General features: G+C 35.0%; 2 protein-coding genes across 9 annotated transcripts; one reads left to right on the top strand and one right to left on the bottom strand.

Annotated features, from left to right (window-relative positions):
* Window positions 1-11560: 11560 nt before the first annotated feature.
* LOC131052245 (replication protein A 70 kDa DNA-binding subunit A-like) lies at window positions 11561-12571 on the bottom strand. The gene has a single exon (XM_057986866.2). It carries the CDS (start codon window positions 12569-12571, stop codon window positions 11561-11563), a length of 1011 nt encoding a protein of 336 aa, XP_057842849.2.
* Window positions 12572-17185: 4614 nt separating this feature from the next.
* On the top strand, window positions 17186-23479 carry LOC131052258 (amino acid permease 3). Of its 8 annotated transcripts, none has more exons than XM_057986878.2 (9): window positions 17186-17474; window positions 17563-17799; window positions 17929-18022; window positions 20660-20874; window positions 21048-21190; window positions 21275-21502; window positions 21636-22023; window positions 22626-22836; window positions 23081-23479. In XM_057986878.2, exons 1-8 carry the CDS (start codon window positions 17390-17392, stop codon window positions 22721-22723), a joined length of 1488 nt encoding a protein of 495 aa, XP_057842861.1. In that variant the 5' UTR covers window positions 17186-17389; the 3' UTR covers window positions 22724-22836; window positions 23081-23479. The 8 variants fall into 8 exon arrangements, with proteins under 8 accessions (XP_057842861.1, XP_057842864.1, XP_057842868.1 ...); XM_057986881.2 differs by having other exon boundaries at window positions 17274-17474; window positions 21275-21422; window positions 21826-22023; XM_057986885.2 differs by lacking the exon at window positions 23081-23479 and adding an exon at window positions 22334-22441 and having other exon boundaries at window positions 17277-17474; window positions 21826-22023; window positions 22626-22759.
* Window positions 23480-23748: the final 269 nt, after the last annotated feature.

Here is a 23748-nt window from a genome sequence, read left to right on the forward strand (position 1 = left end):
GGAAGCAGAGGAACAATAGTTAAATGGACGCTGCAAGAAAAGAATGGACACCTTGTATTACATGCAAAGTAAAACATAAGAGAGTGTAGATACTTAAAAGAAAAAGGGAGAACTGCAAGTGAAAGTGTGGAGCGGCATACCTAATGTTGTTGCTGAGCGAGCAAGGAAAAGTCAAATAGAAAGGTTTAGACATAGTTGTATTAAACCTTGCGCAAAGGGCATGTACAAAGTGATTTTTATTTTTGTCTTTATCATAGGAGGCATCCTGCAGAGTGCATAAAGTTAAGAAATGTGGAAATGATAGAAATGGTGGAAGGAAGAAGGGACTGCAAGATAGTGGCTACGGATGATACTGATTAGAGTGGATGATTGGAAGCCGAGGCAGAAATTTGATTGAAGAGAGCCAGCAATATGTTTTCTTCTTTTTTCCTGATACTTGTATAAGCATTACTTTGTAATTTTGAGTATCTTTCAAAAGTGAAAGGTGGGTCTATTCTTAGACCTTAAAGTGATTTCACTCTTGAGATTGCAGTGAATGTGAGCCCTTGTTTTTCACTCTTTCCAATATCTACTGTTGCTTTGTCCAAAGTGAGACCTTGGGATTTGTGAATAGTAATAGCCCAAGCCATTGCAAGGGGGAGCTGAGTGCGGCTACCTCGAGTAATAGGAGGTATAGGAACACATTTTGGATTTGCATTGTCCCAATGTGGCCCACTATAATGTTCGAACTGAACAACGACATACTTTGGCAAGTCGGGAGGTTTAGAATTTGTATCATAGACAATGGTTTTGATTTGTCCTAATGAGCCATTGACCAGGCCAACTTGTATCCATAGATTAGCAATTAAAATTACTTGTTCATTCAGGGAGAGGAGTATTTCAGAAGGGAAAGTTTGTCATTATCATATCCAATGTTAGTTTTCCTTGCTACCTGAGCAACACATCACACAACTAGTAAGTGCAATTGTTTTAATATTTTAGTATTGTGGTGTTTGGCTGATGCATTTGCTGAAAATAAATGTATTGAAGTGTCAAAGTGTTTGTTATCTTCAGTACCCAGTTTAGTGGATGATCGGGACATAAGAGTATCCCAATCTGTTTGGAGCACAGAGGCATTTCTAATGTTTTGCAAGATTGCACGAAATCATTGTTGGATATCAGATGAACCTTGTTGTCAGAAAGTCATATCCAATGTAACCACAGTTTTGAAAGAGTGCCATAATGCAAGAGCTGTAGAATGTGATGCATACAAAGGTTTGTCCATTATAGCAAGCAGTTGACCAAGTCACCTACAAGGGTTATTGAGATACCTCCAAACAGTTCATGTTGTTTCTGAGGAAATGCTTGACGTAATCTGATGTCAATTCTCAAAAGTAATTTAGGACCCAAAAAGCTCATCTCATCAATTAGAATATATCACAATTCTTTGTATTGTTCTTGGAAGAACATTAAAGATTGGCCTGTCAAAGGTTGCATATCTTTAAGAGGGATGCGTAGGGCAGCATGGATTGTTGTTGCTTGAATGTTATATGCAGAAATGCCTGTTGGGGCAAGCACAAGTAACAAATTATGCTTTAGATTACCGGAAAGGTTTAGTTTTTTTCTAATGTATTCTATCAAATAGGATTTACCAATGCCTACAGTCCCTTATATAATCATTCGAAGAGGTGGTATGCTTTGATGAGTTGCATAATGGGTAAGAATAAGCTCAAGTGCAAGTTTTTGTTTTGTTGCCAAAGGGAAAGTATCATTGTTAGAAGAAGCTTCTTGGTGAAGGGCAGGGTGGAAATTTATTTTACTTGTGGAAATGAAGTTAACAGTAGTATGATGAAGTGCATCAACGGGGTGAGTTGCATTACAATCAAAGCTAATATCATAATCACCTCTGCCCAGCATCTGGAGATCATTGATGCTGAATTTGTTTGAAGTGCCCATTTGTGAAAGGTACTCCCATTCATACTGGTCTTCATTTTGTGAATGTAATAAATCATTATCATCAGAGTTCACATTATTCTCTCCTGTGCAATCTTCTTCTATTCCATAAATATGCCAACGTGAATAACCATCCATGTACAATAGCTTCCAATTTGCAATGATTTGGTCTGTTGATGTACCTATATCTGTAGGAATATGATGAAAGGGTTTGTACAAGAGAAACTCACTCCAACAATAGGATTTGAAGTTGTCATCATCCTCATTTGGTGATAATTTAAATTGTGGGTAAACATTGACAATTGCTTGTTTTTGTAGTTTTTGCCATTTATGGTTCTTGCGCTAGCTATTATATGAAAACTGTTGTGCTGATTGTATCAATGAGACATTTTCCAATTCAATAGGCCTTTCAATATAAGCAGAAATATAAGATTTGCAAAGTTCAACACTGTCATTTGGATGAGTAACGTGTTGGAGGACTTTCCTGCCAACATTAAGGGAGACAAAGTGATGGCTACAACTGATCAATGGTAGCTTTTGTAACATATGGCAAGTTTCATGAAGCAGATGGTAGTTGGATGATTTAAAGACCTCTGCGAACAACATGAAGTAGACAGTGGTCCACGTTGAAGATATTGTGAAAAAATATCTAGTTGTCTCGGTCTTGGTCTCTGTCTTAGTCTTTGTGCTGTCTTTTTGCTTTCCTTTTGTTGTCTTTTTGTGAATCTCCATGTCAAGTGTGTTGAGATCCCTTTTTGTTCGGGTGGGATTAGTTTTTGTTGTTGGAGTGATCAGGCACGGTTCTTTCAAGCTCTTTTGCTCTCCTGATTTGTAAAAGGTTCAGGTTCCTTTCAAAAACCTATTTTTACTTAATCAAAACATATGGCAAGTTTCTTGTGCGGTGATGTCTCAATCAGCAACTATCCCCATCATGAATTTTTGATATGCTAGTAAGATGGTATCTTTAGTATTAGTCACACCAACTATTTTTGTTAGCATGTCAACATAGCTTTCTGATCTCTGTTTTGTTTTTGAAGCATATTTGGAGATATACTGCAGAACAACCATTTTGGAACAAACAGGCTGGAAATCAACATTTGCACGCCATATTGCTAGCATAATTGGGCTGTGAATATCTAAACGACTGACATTTCTTGCTGGTTGATAACATGGCTTGCGGTTAGTATCAATAACCAGTGTTGAAATTCTTGCTCGGTCCATGGAGCTCTATATCGACAGTGGAATGTGGGACCTTTTTTTTTAAGCAAGTATGTGTAGAACATTTTGTATGTCATTGCACGACATTGACTAGCGCTTCCTAATCAGAGAAAGGGTCAGCAGATAGAATTTGGTTTGTCTCAGCCATGCATGGATCAAACAATGAACTAGTATGGAGTCTATTGTCTCGATGAAGTTGGCTGCGAGGATTCCACGTTGTAACATACCTATCAAAAAAGGACTTAGCTAATTGTACCTCATCATACCAGGTGCATTAGGTAACCACAAAAAGCCATGCATATGTGTCGAGTCACGATGTTGTCATTCATACCTGTACCAATGGTCTTTTGATTTCAAAACTTTGTCTATAATCTCCTCACATAATATTGTGAATCTGAAATGCAAGAACAATATTGTAACGTGTGGATTGTGGACAATGTTTTCTATAAATTGTTTCTTTATGGACTGCAAATCTGTAGAGGAGTTTGCTAGAAACAATTTATGTAGTTCTGGCCATTTTGTATCAGCTGAATTAATGTGAAGAACAACGTAGGTGTTCCCAATTGGTATATCATTGTAGTGAGGTCTTTACGTGATCTATTCCAATAAGTTCTAGTGCCTCACAATGAAGCTGTGAAACACATTAATTGGTTTGGCAATTGATCAAAAGGTGTACCTTGCAACCATTCACGCAAAGCTTGCAAAGTAGCTGGGAAGGAGTCTTCTAAATTTGTCCTTATAAAAATAGAAGCTGATTGTTGGGAACGATATCTCATTATTAGATTATAAAGATAATATCTAAATCTAACATGTTATCCAAATATCTTGTCATGATATCTAATCAAGAGCAAAGCATATTCATGCAAATGAGCATATTTTGTTCTTGGTTGGAGTGGCAGTGCAGATCTGTTTGGGAATCATGATATTTAATCAAGAGCAAAGCATATTCATGCAAATGAACATGTTTTGTTCTTGGTTGGAGTGGCAGTGTAGATCTATTTGGGAATAATGTTGGGAAAGCCATAGTGAACAACCCTTCAGTGTTGTATTCATTAATGGGCGAGCTACTTATTTCAAGCCAAGCAATAACATTTTGATCATCCTTATCCAAGTGCAATATTTTTTTATGGTATCTAGTTCATGGGTTGAACATGGCAGCTTTGGAATAAACAATGATGTGGTCTCTAATTCAACTCCATCATCATTAGATAGTGCCTCTTGAGTTGCTGAAGTACGCTGCAAATCAATGCAATCTGGAAGGGTATGTAACAAATCAGATATATCGGTAGATGTTTCTGGCAATAAATTAGCAGCTGCAAAGTCAATTATAACATCATTGTAGTATTGGTCATGTTGAATTTTGTAATTCAATGCATCCATAACATGGAACCTGTTTACATAACAGTCATATTTTTTGCCTTCGAGATTTGTCCTTCGAACAATAACAATCTCCAAATGTTGGAATTTGCATGGCAAAGTAGTTGCTATTTCTGAAATGTCTTGTGGGAAATTAATAGTGTGCCCTATATATTTGTATTGACCACCTCTGGCATGGCTAACTTGCAAAACAGGAGCAATCCCTGCTATAAGCATTTCTTCCACTTGTGAAAGTCATTTTAAAACAATCGGTTGTTCACCAGGATCCATATTGTTTGCAATAGAGAAGCGGTGAACACCCTTTTTGTTATAGCATCTTGAGCAAATGACCTCAAGTTGAGTCAATCTGACATGCATACCAACATACTTTTCTTTGCAGATTGCACATATGTGCAAGTGTGACAAGCTATCTATTCTTGTTCGGAAAGAAGCCAATGCATGTGTAAATTCAATAGATTTGAAATGGTCTGAGATTGGTGGTGTTGTACCAATGGAAGTTGCATTTGTTTGTTGATCAATTTGCAAAGGATGCTTGTAGGATTTCTCATGTTTTGCAATTGATTGGGGTAGCACAGTCATATGTGGTTGAAGCACATGTAAAGGATGTGCTGTAGATGTGGTGCACAACATTTGAGGTATGGCAATAGTTGTAGACTGTGTCGCAACCGGATTTTGCAATGGCTGCAAACTATTGGAGGCTATCTTTTTATTAAGGCATTTGTATCACCGCTTTATTGAAATCTCTTCTCTATATTGTGCATAGTAAAGCCTATTTTGTTCTTTCTTTCTAGCTTTTTTCAAATCAGATTGTTGCGTAGCAAGCTCTTTGCAGATCTGAGAGATATTGAAAAATGGAGGTGTGTTAGAATGACAATCAATAAAGGGAAAAGAAATGTAGGCACGGCTATTGACTGTGCGACACACTTGATTGGAAGGGTATCTGTGATGCAACAAATTGAAATGCAGTGAAGAGTCTTCAATTGATAGAATCCCAATTCCCTTCCAATGGTTCTCCACCCTCCTCCATCGATTGAAGATGAAGAAAATTCTATTGTATGTATTGCTTCTTGAGAAGGGGCACACCTCGGCCAAGTGCGTTTGTGCAAGGGTATATATTAATGTGGTTGTTTATATAAATGCAGAAACATATACATACATATATATATATATATATATATATACATATATATGCAGTTCAAAATAGTATACAGTTACATATGTGCAAATGCAAATACGTATACAGAGGAGTCCATATATCTATCCACATATACACATACGCATATATACCTACATACAGACACACACACACACACACATATATATATATACACACACATAAATAGATACATGTACATGCACAATCATTTATTTGGGGAAATTAGAGTCATGGTGACTTGAATGTCAATTTTGATGTGTAAACATTGAAGAGGAGGCAAGAAATTGTGCATAGAATTGTAGTGTGAACATAATAGAAAAATCATGGCTATATAGACGTGTTTAAAAGTATGAACATATATTTATGCATACATATACGCAGACATGAAATTGTAAGATGTTTGCAATGATTTTCAATCTAATTTTAAATAAGGCATATGAATGGAGGGACATCATAAAAGCATAGAACAATGTTGGACATAGAATGGTAGTTTGAACAAAATAGGAAAATCATGGACATATACATGTGTTTAAAAGCATGGACATATATTTATGCTTATGTAGAGATAAAATTGTAAGATCTTTGAAATGGTTTTGGATAACGTAGGCAGGGTTATTGACTATGTGGGAGATCTGTTTGGAAAGGTATGTGTGATGCAACAAATTGAAATTAAGTGAAGACCCTTCAATTGGTAGAACCCCAATATGCTTCCAATGGTTCTCCACCCTCCTCCGCTGATTGAAGATGAAGGGAATTCTATTTTATGCATTGCATCCTAAGAAGGGGTGCATCTCGTCCAAGTGCATTTCTGCAAGGGTATACATAAATGTGGTTGTTCATATACATGCAGAGACATATAGACATACATATATATGTAGTTCAAAATAGTATATAGTTACATATGTGCATACGTAAATACATAGATAGAGGAGCATATATATCTATATGCATAGACACACATGCATATATACCTACATACATATATATATATATATACATAAATAGATACAACAATGGAATAGTGTGTGGTGGCATACGGTGGAGGCAAAGAAGATTTAATGTGATTTAATAGCCTTCACATCTGTGTGTGGTACTCTACCTGCTTGCATTGATATCATGTTTAATATGGAATAAAAGTTGAATGGCGTTATATTTGGTAATGGTTTTCTGGAGCAGAGTGTATTTTGGAGCAGAGTTGTAGGGTTTCAACAAGCCATGAATGATTAGGGCCTTTTAGAAACTTTCCGCAAATGCTATGATTGTGAAAAGCAGGGTGAAACTACCAGAGTTGCTACAAGGAGGAGAAGATGGACTATTCTTTGTGGCAAGGTTCATTTTCTATCTGGATATGGGTTGAATATATGGTTTTATTTTTTATTTCTTTTGTCTTTTGCAATATCTGAAATGTGGGCTACAAATAGGTTTTAAAGGATGGGCTGCAGATGTGGTGCACAACATTTGAGGTATGGCAATAGTTGTAGACTATGTCGCAACCAGATTTTGCAATGGCTGCAAGCTATTGGAAGCCCTCTTTTCATTAAGGCGTTTGTATCGCCGCTTTATTGAAATCTCTTCTCTATGTTGTGCATAGTAAAGTCTATTTTGTTCTTTCTTTCTAGTTTTTTTTCAAATTAGATTGTTGTGCAGCAGGCTCTTTGCAGATCTAAGAGATATTGAAGAATGGAGGTGTGTTAGAACGACAATCAATGAAGGAAAAAGAAACGCAAACAAGGCTATTGACTGTGTGGCACATTTGTTTGGAAGGGTATTTGTGATGGAACAAATTGAAATGCAGTGAAGAGTCTTCAATTGGTAGAACCCCAATTCCCTTCCAATGGTTCTCCACCCTCCTTCGCCGATTGAAGATGAAGGGAATTCTATTGTATACATTGCTTCTTGAGAAGGGGCGCACCTCAGCCAAGTGCGTTTGTGCAAGGGTATATATTAATGTGGTTGTTTATATAAATGCAGAAATACACACACACACACACACACATATACATATATATGTATACATATATATATATATATATATATATATACATATATATGTATACATATATATATGTATACATATATATATACACATATATATGTATATACATATATATATGCAGTTCAAAATAGTATATAGTTACATATGTGCAAATGAAAATACATATACAGAGGAGCCCATATATCTATTCGCATATACACATACACATATATACCTACATACATATATATATATACATAAATAGATACATGTACATGCACACTCATTTATTTGGGGAAATTAGATTCATGGTGCCCTGAACTTCAATTTTGATGTGTAAACATTGAAGAGGAGGCAAGAAGTTGTGCATAGAATTGTAGTGTGAACAGAATAGAAAAATCATGGCTATATAGACGTGTTTAAAAGTATGGACATATATTTATGCATACATATACGCAGACATGAAATTGTAAGATGTTTGCAATGGTTTTCAATCTTATTTTAAACAAGGCATATGAATGGAGGGGCATCATAAATGGATAGAACAATGTTGGACATAGAATTGTAGTTTGAACAAAATAGGGAAATCATGGACATATACATGTGTTTAAAAGCATGGACATATATTTATGCATATGTAGACATAAAATTGTAAGATCTTTGAAATGGTTTTGGACAACATAGGTAGGGTTATTGACTGTGTGGGAGATTTGTTTGGAAGGGTATGTGTGACATAACAAATTGAAATGCACTAAAGATCCTTCAATCAGTAGAACCCCAATACCCTTCCAATGGTTCTCCACCCTCCTTTGCCGATTGAAGATGAAGGGAATTTTATTTTATGCATTTCATCCTAAGAAGGGGCGCACCTCGGCCAAGTGCATTTTTGCAAGGGTATACATAAATGTGGTTGTTCATATACATGCAGAGACATATAGACATACGTATATATGTAGTTCAAAATAGTATATAGTTACATATGTGTATACACAAATACATAGATAGAGGAGCATATATATCTACATGCATATACATACATACATACATACATACATACATATGAATAGATACATGTATATCTACAAATATTTATTTGGGGAAATTAGAATCATGGTGACCTCAACTTCAATTTTGATGTGTAAATATTGGAAAGGAGGCAACAAACTGAGCATAGAATTCTAGTGTGAACATAATAGAAAAATCATGGATATATATACGTGTTTAAAAGCATGGACATATATTTATACATACATATACGCAAAAATGAAATTGTAAGATCTTTGCAATGGTTTTGAATCCAATTTTAAACAAGGCATATAAATGGACGCACATCATAAATGGATAGAAAAATGTTGCACGTAGAATTGTAGTTTGAATACAATAGGAAAATCATGGACACATAAATGTGTTTAAAAACATGGGCATATAGTTATGCTTATACATATGCATATATAAAAATGTAAGATCTTTGCAATGGTTTTGGATCTAATTTTAAACAAGGCATATGAATGGAGCTTCATCATAAATGGATAGTTCAATATTTTTTTAAGTATAACAATGAATTTGACTACATATGGATATAAAGGGAAGAAGAAAGGCAAATTACGAAATTGTTTTTTTGTTTTAAAGAGTAGAGAAGAAATTAATAGAAATGCATAGGTAAATTAAACAAACTGAAAGAGAGTCAAAAATCTTCAATAGGCAGAACCCCAATTCCCCTCCAATGGTTCTCCACCCTCCTCCACCGATTGAAGACGAAGGAAATGTTGTTCTATGCATAGCATCCCAAAAAGGGCCACACCTCGGCCAAGTGTGTTTCCCCAAGGGTATATATAAATGTGGGTGTACATATATATGCAGATACATATAGACATACATAATTGTGTGTATATATATATATATATATATGTGTGTGTGTGTGTGTGTGTGTGTAGTTCAGAACTGTATATACTTACATATGTGCATACGCAGATACATATATAGAGAAATAGATGTATCTATATGTATATACACATATGTATATATACTCACATCCATATATATATATATATATATGCAAATAGATACATGTATATGTACAAAGATTTATTTGAAGAAGTTAGCATTGTCATGACTTCAACTTCAATTTTGCTATGTAAATATAGAAGAGGAGGCAACAAAATGCACATAGAATTGCAGTTTGAATAGAAAAGAAAAATTATGGACATATACATGGATTTAAAAATTGTGGACATATGTTTATGCATACATAAGGGCAAATATAAAACTGTAACATGTTTGCAATGTTTTTTGAATCGAATTTTAAATAAGGCATATGAATGAAGTCACACCATAATTGGACACACCAATGTTTAAGTATAACAATGGATTGCACTACACATGTATATGAAGGCAAGCAATAGTTAATTCTAGGAAAATCAGTATATGTGAATTTTTTTCAAACAACTTCAAAGAAAAGTGCTAAATGTGTTTTTTTTTGCAAACAACAAGTGAATAGATTGGAGGGTCGAGACTTTAAAATTCTGGGTGTTTATATATATGCGCATACATACAGGCATACATATATGTGTAGCATGATATAATATATAGTTACATATGTGCATACGCAGATACATATATAAAGGAACACATATTAATCTGTGTATACACATATGCACATATACTTAGACACACACACACACACACCGAGATACATACACATGCACACAAACACACACACAAACACACACACACACACACACACACACACACACACACACACACACACACACACACACACACACACACACACACACACACACACACACACACACACATATATAAAGACAAATATTTGAACAAATTAGCACAGTGGTGAGTTCAAGTTCAATTTATTATGTAAAAATCAAATACGAGGCATAAAACTGGAGTCAGAATTGCAGTTTGATTAGTATAAAAAAGAGATGTATATATATATATCTGTGTGTGTGTGTGTGTGTGTGTGTGTGTGTGTTCAAAAGGAGTCTTAAAACAATGTAGACAAGTTGAGGTACTGTTCCAAATGCAATTTTGTAAAGATCCACATATCAACAAAGATTGTGTGTATATGTGGAAATCAAACTAGAATGTTATTAATATTGATGTAAAGTGTTTTTTGAAATGCAAGATTGTCACAATAAAAGCAAGCGTTGAAAAAGAGGTGGCGAACAAAATCAGACACAACAACCCCTAGCCTCCATTGGGGGAAACAGGTATCAGTTAAAGTTTTGAGCAAGGCATCTAAAAATGCAAAACAACATAATACTAATCTGTGGTTATAATTAGTAGTTTAATGTCTGAAATAATTGTAACAGAGTTTGGAGGAACAAAATATTGTCAAATTGTTTCAAAATCCATAGAAATGAGCTTCAAATAGTGTACACAGTGAAAGGGGATTCCTTTTTTTTTGTAGTATAGAATCATGTGGTTGCACCCATGTGAGCAATCTCTACAAGTAGATAGTTGCACTCAACTTCAAAATCAATCCTCTGCACTTTGTTAATTGTTACTTTTAGTCTACGCTCAGAGTTGTATGTTTCAGTAGACACCAAAACTGTAAAGTTGTAGTGGGTGAACATAGCTTTATTAAGTATGTTGCGAGGTGTTTTTTCTGTTGTCAAATCATATTGCAACATACAGAGTTCCTTTGTAGATACACCCAAGAATTGTGTGCCAACCTCATCAAATGCATTAGCCCAAAGGATTCCTGTTTGATCTTGTAGTTTCATCTGCAAGAGGTATTTGTAATTACATTCAGGGATTTGTGTTTGACACCTAGGGCACAACCACAAATTCTTGCCTAATTTACCACATTTCTTTTTACATTCTTTACTATTGAACTACAATGGGCAAGCTGTATAATAAAACTGGTCATCTTTTATGAATCACAACACAGCTGTAATAGTAGTCTCAATGGTTTCTATCATAACACTAAGACATTGAAGGATGGATGCAATTGTCATTCTATTGTATTGGCTATTATTGTGATAGCCAACTGAAGAGTGCGGGTTAATGCATGGCAATATTGGGCCTCTCAAACGCAAGGGTTTTGCTTCAAGAATGCAAGGGTTAATATTGAAAGTTGTTGAAGCTGAGATATTAATAAATTTTCCATTGAAATAATTAACCCTTGCATTTTGAACAACAAGGGTGAAAAATGTTCCAGATGCATGCATATTCTTCAAGTCATTGCCTAACTGTTCCAATGGTGGTCCCCAAAGGTTAACATCAATTGTGAAAGTTGACATATCATTTATTTTTACTATTCTCTTCTTTACAGTAGACCCATCCTTTCTATGAATTACATAAATCTCTCCAACATTGACAACAACACTGATAACATCAACCAAAGTATTGTTGCTACTGTCGACAACTTCATTAATAGGGGTGTATTGTGATTTTTTGTCTGTTTCAACAACATCAGGGGCACAACGCTTCAAAATAAAAGTTTCTGTCAAGAAAATCTCAAGATGGTTGTTCAACTTATTGCATACAGTGTTTGTTTCTTTTACAAAACCTTTGGAAACAACATACCAAGCTCCTTTTTCAACTCGATGATAGTGCAATTCTGCTATTTCATCAAAGCAAGTGATTCCAACTTCACAACCCTCTTCGTCTACAATATCGAAACTAAAGACTTGGCCATTGCGTTTTGCCGTATTATATTGGTGCATTTTCCTCTGATTTGTTACTCGACCTTTTATTGTCCATTTGTTTTGGTAAGGGTTCAAGCTTTTAATAGGGCTTATATTTTCAGAGGGATTGTTTTGTGGAGAAGGCAATTCTGCACCAAATTTAAGAGCACGTTTAGTGGAGGGTGGTGTTTCTCGTCCCAACATTTGCTCTTCTTGTTCTTTAAAGAGGTACTCAATTTTTCCAACCAAATCACAATTCATTTTTTTCACTTCTAGAGTGAATATAATGATGGTCCTATAAAAGGAAGAAGGATGATTGCTCAATTGTAGAAAATTTGTTTGCAATTAGCATGCAATCAACTTCAAACAAATGAGGAAAAAGACTATAGAAGCTACCTTGTGTTCCAAACATATCTACAAGCATAGTTTGTCAAAAAAAGAACATAACCTATCTTCAAGGTCTCCGCATGCAACAAGTCGGCATACTTGGGCAGCAAAATGACCAATTGCATATACGTGCCATCAGACAAGACTATTTTGTATCTAGCATTGTCATTTGGATCACCTAGCATTTTTTCAAATGACAAAAGCTACAACAATGGTGAAGGGACATCATCTCCAACATTGATAGATAGGATTGCATACGGGGTAAGCTCAAGGTGCTCATTAAGTCCCTACAAGGACAAGACAACAAGGCTGAATATATACACCAGAGAAGTTTCATAGCAGGAATACAAATATCAATAATAGAAAACTATGTGTGGTGATATATATATATAGCCAACCTTATGTTAATCTATATATTTATTTATGCAACCACATAAAAAAATGCCACTCATATTAGAAGACGGTGGAGCACTTTTCAATCCGAGAATGTATTTCTGTATATTTCTGTAAGTCAATCTGTTTGCACAAAAAAATATTTTTGTCAATGCATGGACAAAATATATATCCACACTATGAAATACAAAAATCATGACAACTATTTGGAGGTAGGCAAACATGCATACAACTTACCCTTTTTTGTTGTTGCTGAAACACCAAAAAGAATGGTCATAACTTGAAATTTGCAACATCATACAATGTAGTATCTTACCGAAGTATCTGGGGGAGGCAGCTACGAGGGAGTAGGAGAGTTGGTCGGAGATGAAATAGTGCTTAACACTCTTCACAATTGGAGGAAGGGATCTTATGTGAGAGCACACAACGTCTATAGAACAATAAGAAGCATAAAAAAAGTTTGAATATCATATTCAAATAAATCCTATAAAGGATAATGCAACATAAAAAATAAACATTTATAAATATCCAGATTAATATACACACAAACTATACATGAAAACTTTGACCACCCAACAAATTCAAAGATTATTTTGCAGGCAGTAACAAGTGCGCATCATATCAACATGATTGGCATTTTACCTATATTGGATATTCAATTGGTCTTAAGCAATGGTCCTTTGGGCTCGTGAATGCATCTGTGTAGCCTTATTATTAGCACTCTAAACATAGGTTCCTCAATAAAATATCCTTTATGTATAGTCTATATTTTAGCCATTGGTAACAAGTAAAATCTATGAAAGAGTAGGTAAAATGGGAAGAGAGAGGAAATATGCTTATAGTGTGTGCATTGATTTTTTTAGCATAAAAACTTGCAAACATTTTTTTATTAAATTTAGGCTATTCCCTCTTTGGTCCTACAGAACATGCAACTGAAATTTATCCAATCCACTCATTTTTGCAGTGCCAACCTACCATTTCTTTGACATGTTTATATGGAAGGCCACAAGTTCTGATTTCCAATGTAAAATGAGCACTGCTTGTGCAGTCTGATATATTGAGCATTTTTTTTACTGGTAACAATCTATATTTGGGATTATGATTTCTTTTTTCTTCTTGCAAGAGGGCATGAGCCTTAGTTCGAATGACATGATAATAGCAGTTTGCCGAAATCTCGCTGGAGCAACATATGTGGGAACCAATTTTCTTATTGGGAATCAAAAAGAAAAAAGTATACCAATAATGTGGTTTATAAATGACAAAAAGAGATGAAATTCTATGGAAATGTAATGTGCTTTAAAATTAAAACCATTAGCAAATATTAGGCCATTCAACTTGTATTGCATATTAAACTTTATACGAACGCAAGAAGACAGAGTTCCAAACATGGATGTGTAGGCTATTAAATCACATTAACTCTACTTTGTCTCCACCATATGGCACCAAACACTATTCCTTTATCAACACAATCCAAGTCATTGAATTTCCGTGACCATTAAAAGGAAACATTTCTTTTTTTTTCCCGACGCCGGCGAACCCAATTACCAAACAGCAGAATGATATTTTTTTCCAGCGAGACTGATAATTTTCCGGTTACAATGTGTTTTGTTTATCGATGATATAGAGTCTTATAACTGTAGAGGGTAGAGATGTTATACTGAAAGGTCTAGTTAAGCATAGATCAATACAAACTTGATCATTTTGACTTCTTACTTTCAAAATTTCTCTCTATTTCAACTAGACCTTTCAGTATAACATCTCTACCCTCTGCAGTCATTATCTTTGAATGCAAACATACATTTTATAATAAAAATGGTGTTGCATGATGATGTGGTGTATCCACAACAGATTATGCTAGGATGCCATATACATTAAATACAAGATCACTCCTTAGAAGACCAATGGAGACATATAGGTCTTAGGAGACTCAGATGCAAGACACCATCATGCTGCACCATTTTTTTATCATAGCATGTATAGATAGTTGTGAAGGCCTATAACAGAAATGTCTTTGAATAATATTCTTTGTTGTTATAAAGTGAGGATGCTAGTTTTCTATGATAAGGGGCTTAGGCACCCAACATGCGTGCATTCTCTTGCCACACAACTTATAAAACATAGACATATATTGCTAAGCACCAAGTGTGTGCACCATATCAACACGATTGCCATTTTACCTATATTGGATATTTGATTAGTCTTAAGTAATGGTCTTTTGGGCTCGTGAATGCATCTATGTAGCCTTTTCATTATCAGTCTAAACATAGGTTCCTCAATAAAATATCCTTTATGTATAGTCTACATTTTAGCCATTGGAAAGAGGTAAAATCTATTAGGATGTTCCCTCTTTGGGTCTATAGAAGATGCAACTGAAATTTATCCAATTTACTCATTCTTGCAGTGCCAGACTACGATTTTCTTCACATCTTTATTTGGAAGGTGACAAGTTCTGATTTATAATGAAAAATGAGCACTACTCGTGCAGTCTGATATATTGAGTGTTTTTGTTTGACTGGTAACAATCTATATATTGGGATTATTTTTATAATGGGCATTTTATGTGAGGGGAAAATGTGAACTAATTGCACTTAGTTCCAGACATAGGTTTCTTGGTATAGATTGCAGTTTATTATTATCTTGTTTGAAATGTTATGATTTTTTCCCTACGTAAACTTTGTATTCAAATAAAATCACATTTAGTTGCAGGCTTCGAAGCCCTTAAAGCCCTCCAAGGGACGACAAATTTATTGATTTATTCCCTTTGTGTCGTCATAACAAAGGAACTCATGATATCAACAAGCTATTCAAAACTGTATAACAAATAACCTTTTCAAAATAGCAAACCACATTTTTTTGGAGGAAAGCAAAACCCTCTAGCAATGACTATTTCAAAAATAAAAACAGGTATTTTTCCTTGAAAACTTTTGCCATGTAATCAACAAAAACACAAAACCCACGACGTAGAGTAGGAAAACGTAAAGTTTTTTGTAGACACATTGCTTACTTCCACACCAAAGCAAGGCTCCCTCCAAGTTGCACGAGGATCGATAGAACGAAGCCCGCATACAAGACACTACCGACGATTTTTAAAACCTGTTTGCAGCCCACATTTTAGATATTGCAAAAGACAAAAGCAATAAAAAAGAAAACCATGCATTCAACCCAAATCTGGATGCTAAACGAACCTTGCCACAAAGAATAGTTGATCTTCTCCTCGTTGTAGCAGCTCTGGTAGTTTCACCTTGCTTTTCGCAATCATAGCATTCACGAAAAGTTTCTAAAAGGCTCTAATCATTCATGGCTTGTTGAAACCCTACAACACTGCTCCAAAATACACTCTGCTCTTTCGAAAATTGAAAATATTACGCCATTCAACTTATATTCCATATTAAACATGAAATCAACGCAAGCAGGCAGAGTACCAAACATGGATGTGAAGGCTATTAAATCACATTAACTCTTCTTTGCCTCCACCGTATGCCACCACACACTATTCCGTTGCCAACACAATCTTTGTTTTTCCCGCTATTAAATCACATTAACTCCCAACACAATATAAAACATTTCTTTGATTTTCCCGGCTTCGACGAGTCCAATTACCAACGATCAGAATGACAATTTGCCGACGCACTGACGATCGGAATGACAATTTGCCGACGCACTGACGATCGGAATGACAATTTGCCGACGCACTGACGATTTTCCGGGCATAAATGCCCCCACTGAAAGCCTATCAGCTTAAAAATAAAAGGATTAGTTATATATATTTAATCTTATATAATTTTATAAAAAATAAAATAAATTTAAGTATTTGAAAGATTTTTTTTTAAAAGTGTATCAGATTTTATTAATATTTAAATATATACATATTAAAAAGAGGTGTCACATTCAAGAAAGAAAAAAAATTTAGACAGATAATAATGACAAATATGCATAATAATAAAAAAAGATAAAAGACTTTTTATAATCCATAATGTTTTTGAGATTGAGTTTAAATCCTTAAATAATTTGTAATTTAAAGATTTTTTTGATCTTATAAAGAATTTTTTTTGTCTTGAGTTTGAATCTATAAATAATTTGTAATATAAAGATTTTTTTTGATCTTATAAAGAATATTTTTTGTCTTATTTGTATGTAAGATTTTTATTTGTTTTAAAATGAGAGGCCTATATATCCTGAATCTTATAAAGATCCAACTCACGACCTCTGTCTCATAAATTCCTGAGAAACCATGAGTAAGTCATATTAAAAAATAATAATAATTAGTACACTTGACTACGAAGGAAATACAAGAAGGATATGACAGAGTTAGAGGTGCCCCTGATTTGGAATAACGAAGTTAACAGCCGTCATCTTTCAAATGAAATAACAAACCCTCGTACAGGTATTCTAATTCTACTATGTATGATGATGAATGCTCGTGGCTTGATTTATAAGATCCTAAACATTTTCCTTTTGAATGGAATAAACAGGCACATTATGGACTGCAACTGCACATATAATCACAGCAGTGATAGGAGCAGGAGTTTTATCCCTGGCCTGGAGTGTTGCACAATTGGGATGGATTGCAGGTCCTGCCATCATGCTCGTTTTTGCTCTCATAACATACTATTCCTCTTCTTTGCTAGCAGATTGTTACAAGTTTCCTGACCCTGTCTTTGGACCCAACAAGAACTACACATACAGGGATGCTGTGAAAGTGAATCTGGGTCTTTGATCCTGCCATGCTCCCTGCCATGCTCCCATTCATGATATTTTTAGTTGTGTATTTATTGTTGGTATTGGCTAGTTATGATACTAAGGTTCATAAGTTTATGTCTCTTTTGTTTTTCTTGTAGGTGACAGGCAAGCATGGCTGTGTGCACTGGTACAATATGTGTCCCTGTATGGAGCAGGGATTGCTTATACAATCACTGCCTCAATTAGCATGAGGTAAACTCCAATTGACTCAAGCTTAAGGGTTCTGACTGTTTTTGTGTTTGAAAAAATAAACAGCTACTGTGCACAATGTTACTCAGAACCTCACCAAGTCTCCATTACCCAATCAGTCCGTACCCTGGAGTGTCTGCAAGGGTTTCCTACAGAAATTAAACTTCGAATTTATACGTGGGTCCATCACAATTTTTATGATAGAACTTAGGATGCATACTAACGGATCAACTCAAGGTTTGGCTATGTTGCATATATTAATGAAGCCCTCAATTGGTGGTAGTAATCTGGGGTAGGTTTATAGTCTATTTTTCAATGGAATCTGTACACAGTTTACCGAATATCGAGTAGAAAAAACCCAGCGTTTCTTATCTTTGTCTGGCCTTGTACAAATGACCGGCCAAATATGACCCAATAATCATTAAAATATCCTGTCGAGGATAATTCTGTTTCTTTGACTGTTAGTATGAGCCTCTCCTGGAGATGGACATCTGTCCGATTAATCTCTCGTCTGATTTCAGTCTATAATGATTGTTGCACTATGTTTGTGAATTCAACTGTACATCAATATTTTGGATCATATTTCATGATTCATTTTGCATGAATAATATAAACAACTGAAATTGAGGACTAATATTTTATTTGCTATTTATTTATTGTCAAGAAACTTACTTGTGAAAAGTTAAAAGATAGGTAATTGTTTTGTGTGATTTAATTACAATTTAGTAGTTCTTGTTGAGTTTTTTTGTAGTTCGGAAGGTGTGTTTGTGGAAGTTGCTTAAGTGCAGCTCGTGTTGGATGTTCTGCAAGAGGATATTTTCTATTTTGTAAATAGAATGTTTCCTAGAGTTGTGACATTAACACCAAGAGCAGTTTTATGTTTGGATAGTTTGAGTTATGTAAGGCGAGTTTCCTTTCTCTCACTTCATGTAAGGAAAGTTTCAGTTTGCATCATGCAAGGAACGTTCCTCTTAGGATGTGTTGTGTGAGAAAAGTTTCACTTATCTTGCATAATTGATGTTTTCATCAAGAAGCTATATATGTAGGAAGATTCGTGAAGTGATTTTTCGAAGGAAAGTTTGCTCTTGAAGCTGAATAGAAGATTCAACAATTGCAGGTTTTTCCCGCATTGGGGTTTCCTAGGTATATTGGTGTTATCTATGTTTATGTGTTTGGTTTCTTTTGAATTTGCTTCCGTTGTTCATTTAGTTAAATAATCTAGAGTATTAATTGTTACAAATTAGATAGTTTATTTTCTATGATATTTGTTGAGCAATTAATCAGTTGCTGGGTTATAGAAATTAACATGGTATCAGAGCAGTAAACTCTAAATACGAAGCCAAGTTTTGTATCAGAGATTTCTTCAGTATTCAATTTTCAATATTTTCAAGATATCTCCAAGGCACAATTGATTCGGCAAGATGGAGTGAAGCTCAAGGGGTTTTCTGATGCAAATTGGGAAGACAGTACAACTGACAGAAAGAACACTTTAGGGTGTTGTTTCAGTTTGAGATCAAGAGTGGTCTCTTGGTACATCAAGAAACAGATGTCAGTTGCACTGAGTTCTGCAAAGTCCGAGAATATGGCAGCCAGTATGGCTACATGTGATGATATCTAGCTTCGGAAACTTCTAGCTGAGCTCTTTGATCAAGCGCTAGATCCTTCAGTCAAGTTACAATACATTCCTACAGATGGGCAGATAGCAAACATCCTGATGAAGGTCTTGATGAAGAGCAAGTTTCTATTCTTCAGGGATAAGCTAGGTGTTATGCAGAACACCTTCCTCGCTAATAGGGAGTGTTGAGTTTTCTGTAGTTTGGAAGGTGTGTTTTTGGAAGGTGTGTTTGTGGAAGTTGCTTAAGTGCAGCTCGTGTTGGATGTTCAGCAAGAGGATATTTTCTATTTTGTAAATAGAATGTTTCCTAGAGTTGTGAGGTTAACACCAAGAGCAGTTTTATGTGTGGATAGTTTGAGTTATGTAAGGTGAGTTTCCTTTCTCACTTCATGTAAGAAAAGTTCCAGTTTGCATCATGCAAGGAATGTTCCTCTTAGGATGTGTTGTGCGAGGAAAGTTTCACTTATCTTGCTTAGTTGATGTTTTCATCAAGAAGGCTATATATGTAAGATTGTTGTAACAACTAGTATGAGATTCTTCTGAGATTGGAAGATTCGTGAAGTGATTTCTTGAAGGAAAGTTTTCTCTTGAAGCTGAATAGAAGATTCAACATTTGCAGGTTTTTCTCCGCATTGGGGTTTCCTGGGTATATTGGTGTTATCTGTGTTTATGTGTTTGGTTTCTTTTGAATTTGCTTCCGTTGTTCATTTAGTTAAATAATCCAGAGTATTAATTGTTACAAATCAGATAGTTTATTTTCTGTGATATTTGTTGAGCAACCCCAATGTCAAATCTTATCCCCTAGATCTTTGAAAACCCTGCTTTTCTATTCAAACCGCTTCTACTTAATTCTTTTGTCACTTTTCACGTTTTAGTAACATGGATCCTCTGCTGTTTCATCTGACAAAGTAATAGTCTCAAATATATATTTTGACTGCCCATTTTTACAACCTATTGAACTGACACTTTCTAGCAGAATTTTTTTATTTTTTTACAGCTGATGTAATTGTATCCTAACAATGCAGAGCAATCAGGCAATCGAATTGCTATCACAAGAATGGACATGACTATCCATGCCACTTTTCAGAAACCACCTTCATGATCATTTTTGGAATGACAGAACTTATCATATCTCAAATACCAAACTTTCATAAAGTTTGGGGTCTTTCAATAGTTGCATCAATAATGTCCATCTCCTACGCAACAATAGGACTGGGTCTTGGCATTGCAAAAGTAGCTGGTATTCTTTTTATCCTATTCTCTTTAAGTTTTATTAAAAAATGTTATGATGGATATTCTTATTCTATACCAATCTATATGACCAGGTTAGATGTGTTCAAAATCCTATCTAATGCATTGCAATCCTTAACCTTGTCCATTTCTCACGAGACTCAAAAATATTGGAAACTGTAGAAAATGGAGAGCTTTATGGAAGTATAGCTGGAATCAGCTCGAGCACAGCAATATCCACATCGCAGAAAGCTTGGCTGGTCCTCCAAGCTATTGGCGACATAGCATTTGCTTATCCTTACTCTATTATTGTCATAGAAATTGAGGTATGGAAAATGTTAGTGAACTGTGTGTGGCAAAATCTTTCTCATTTGCACAAGTGATTCCGGATTTGTCATATTATCATGCAGGATACATTGAAATCAGAACCTCCAGAAAACAAAACTATGAAGAAAGCTTCCATGATTTCTGTAACAACGACAACTTTCTTCTATTTGCTTTGTGGTTGCTTTGGGTATGCAGCATTTGGAGAGAATGCACCTGGAAATCTCATGACAGGTTTTGGTTTTTATGAGCCTTACTGGCTGATTGACTTTGCCAATGCATGCATTGTAGTTCATATGGTGGGATCCTACCAGGTTAAAGATTTCCAAGCCTTTCTTTTCCTCAATTTTTTTCAATTACCCACTGCCAACTGCCCAAAGCAGTAATCTAAGGCTTGAAGTTGAATCCTTAGTACATAATAATCTATTTTCATAACATCTTTTGCAGGTATACTGTCAACCCTTGTTTGCTTTCATTGAAGATTGGTTTTTGAACACGTGGCCAAATAATAGACTTTTCAGTAATGAATATGCTGTGCCCATTCCTCTGCTTGGGTTGTATTATGTTAACCTATTCAGGCTATTTTGGAGAAGTGCATTTGTGGTCTCAACTACCGGTATTGCCATTTTGATTCCAGCTTTCAATGATGTTCTTGGACTTCTGGGAGCTATTAACTTTTGGCCATTGGCAGTGCACTTTCCAGTGGCAATGTATATGGTGAAGAATAAAGTCCAACAATGGACAATTACCTGGTTTCTTTTGCAAGCCTTCAGTTTCATTTGCCTCCTCGTCTCAGTGGCAACTGCTCTGGGATCAATTGTAGGCCTTATTGAAGGTTAGTACATAATGGACGCATAAGGCATTCGGGAGTTCCATTATGAATGCAGACTCAAGTGCTTTGTAAATAATTATTTTAAATGTAAAATGTATTTTCTACCAGCAACGAAATATATATTTTGAAAATGCCATAATGTGTACGTACAAATTATATTACAGAGGCATGATAAACAATTGCCATGATAACAACAATGAGGTCCACTCTAGTTTACACTTAAGAATATTCATATTTTAACCCTTATAATGTTTTATGTTGAGTTTCCCTGGTAATAGGCAGATTTATATTTGAAACGTTTACAATCTTGCAGGTGTTTGACTAATAATAGTCGAAAAACAGATGTATATTTGTTCTGTGATAAAATTCCCGCCAATTAGCAAAAGAAATTAAAAAACAGTTGATATACAATGATTAACAGGTGATTCTATGTTATATTTGATATAACTTCAGTTGATTACAGGAACTGAGTTAAAGAATTGATAGAACTCTGTGCCTTAAATCTTGCCTTAAGCAGATTTAACAACACTCAACCAATGCCTTGAAATGTGTTTGTACTGACATAGATCGTGTTGGTTTTAATAATTTTGTTGAATTTTATTCAGGATCTCTTCTACCTATCGGTCTTCCAATGCATTTTACAGATATACAATCCTTCAATAATGTATGGTATCATTTCCTTGAAGAACTTATTCCTAAATAAATATATGGTGTTGATGCCTGACGGGTCTCCAGACCAGAACTTGAGGCATGCCTCCAAGGGAGTTGTCTGCATTGAGCTAGGCAACTATAGTTACATTGGATGTACAGAAGAAGGTGATTTCTAAATCTTCATATGTTGAGATTATATGCTAATAATAATATCGCAATTATTTGATTGAGGACTTTTATGCCCAGCAGTCTATAGGTGGAATTTTATACTTAATTCAATGTAGGAATTCATTCACTTCATAATATTTGTCAAAAGCTTCCCAGGAATCAGTTATCTAAATCTTATATGATGGATAGTGGTATAAAGAATAGTTTCTACTAACAATTCCCTATGATGATATTGTTACAGACTTATGATGGACAGTTTTCGAAATTCACCTACAGCTAGTAGGACACACTCGTGATCTTGAATGTGTTGTGAGAATGCCTTCAAGAAACTTGAAGACGGCTTACTCCTATGGTTTGATAGTTTATCAAATTTTCAATTCATTGGCTTGGAAATGCATCTAAGAGTCACTGGCTCTTGAACTTTTGAGCATCTACACCTAATTTATGCCAAGCGGAGTAACTTTGCAGATTGTGACTCATCTTACTTCAAGTGCTGTAAACTTAACAACTACACTCAGATGACCCCTGCTGTAATTTTTTATCTTGAAAGCGATAATCCCTCAAACATTCAGTGAGACCACATCACAATCCACTTCACCCATGAACTGTGTCATATTATGAATTTGATCATCAATTTAGTATTTACTTGTTAGTCTGCGTCATTACTCGATCACTGTAGGGAGTGGGAAGATGAATATTGTGTTAAACAATTAATGGAAGATAAACAAAATAAAAAATAGAATTAGAGATTCAGAAAACAAACAAGATATAACATCAGGTTTATAATGGTTCACTAATATGGCTACATCCACTCTCAAGTAGGGCAATACATCATTCACTGTTTCTTAGATACATTATATACAATAGCAACATGCTCTTTATAAGTAATTATAATAGCATTATGCAACA

This window comes from Cryptomeria japonica, chromosome 1, assembly GCF_030272615.1.
Source record: "Cryptomeria japonica chromosome 1, Sugi_1.0, whole genome shotgun sequence".
Taxonomy (NCBI): domain Eukaryota; kingdom Viridiplantae; phylum Streptophyta; class Pinopsida; order Cupressales; family Cupressaceae; genus Cryptomeria; species Cryptomeria japonica.

Bases quoted from the DNA above. Each gene is read 5' to 3' on its own strand.
- LOC131052245 (XM_057986866.2), bottom strand. From the start codon at position 12,571: ATGAATTGTGATTTGGTTGGAAAAATTGAGTACCTCTTTAAAGAACAA.
- LOC131052258 (XM_057986878.2), top strand. From the start codon at position 17,390: ATGACAGAGTTAGAGGTGCCCCTGATTTGGAATAACGAAGTTAACAGC. The intron at 20,875-21,047 runs GTATTCTTTTTA...TGGAAACTGTAG, and splicing joins TGGCATTGCAAAAGTAGCTG to AAAATGGAGAGCTTTATGGA. The intron at 21,503-21,635 runs GTTAAAGATTTC...CATCTTTTGCAG, and splicing joins ATATGGTGGGATCCTACCAG to GTATACTGTCAACCCTTGTT.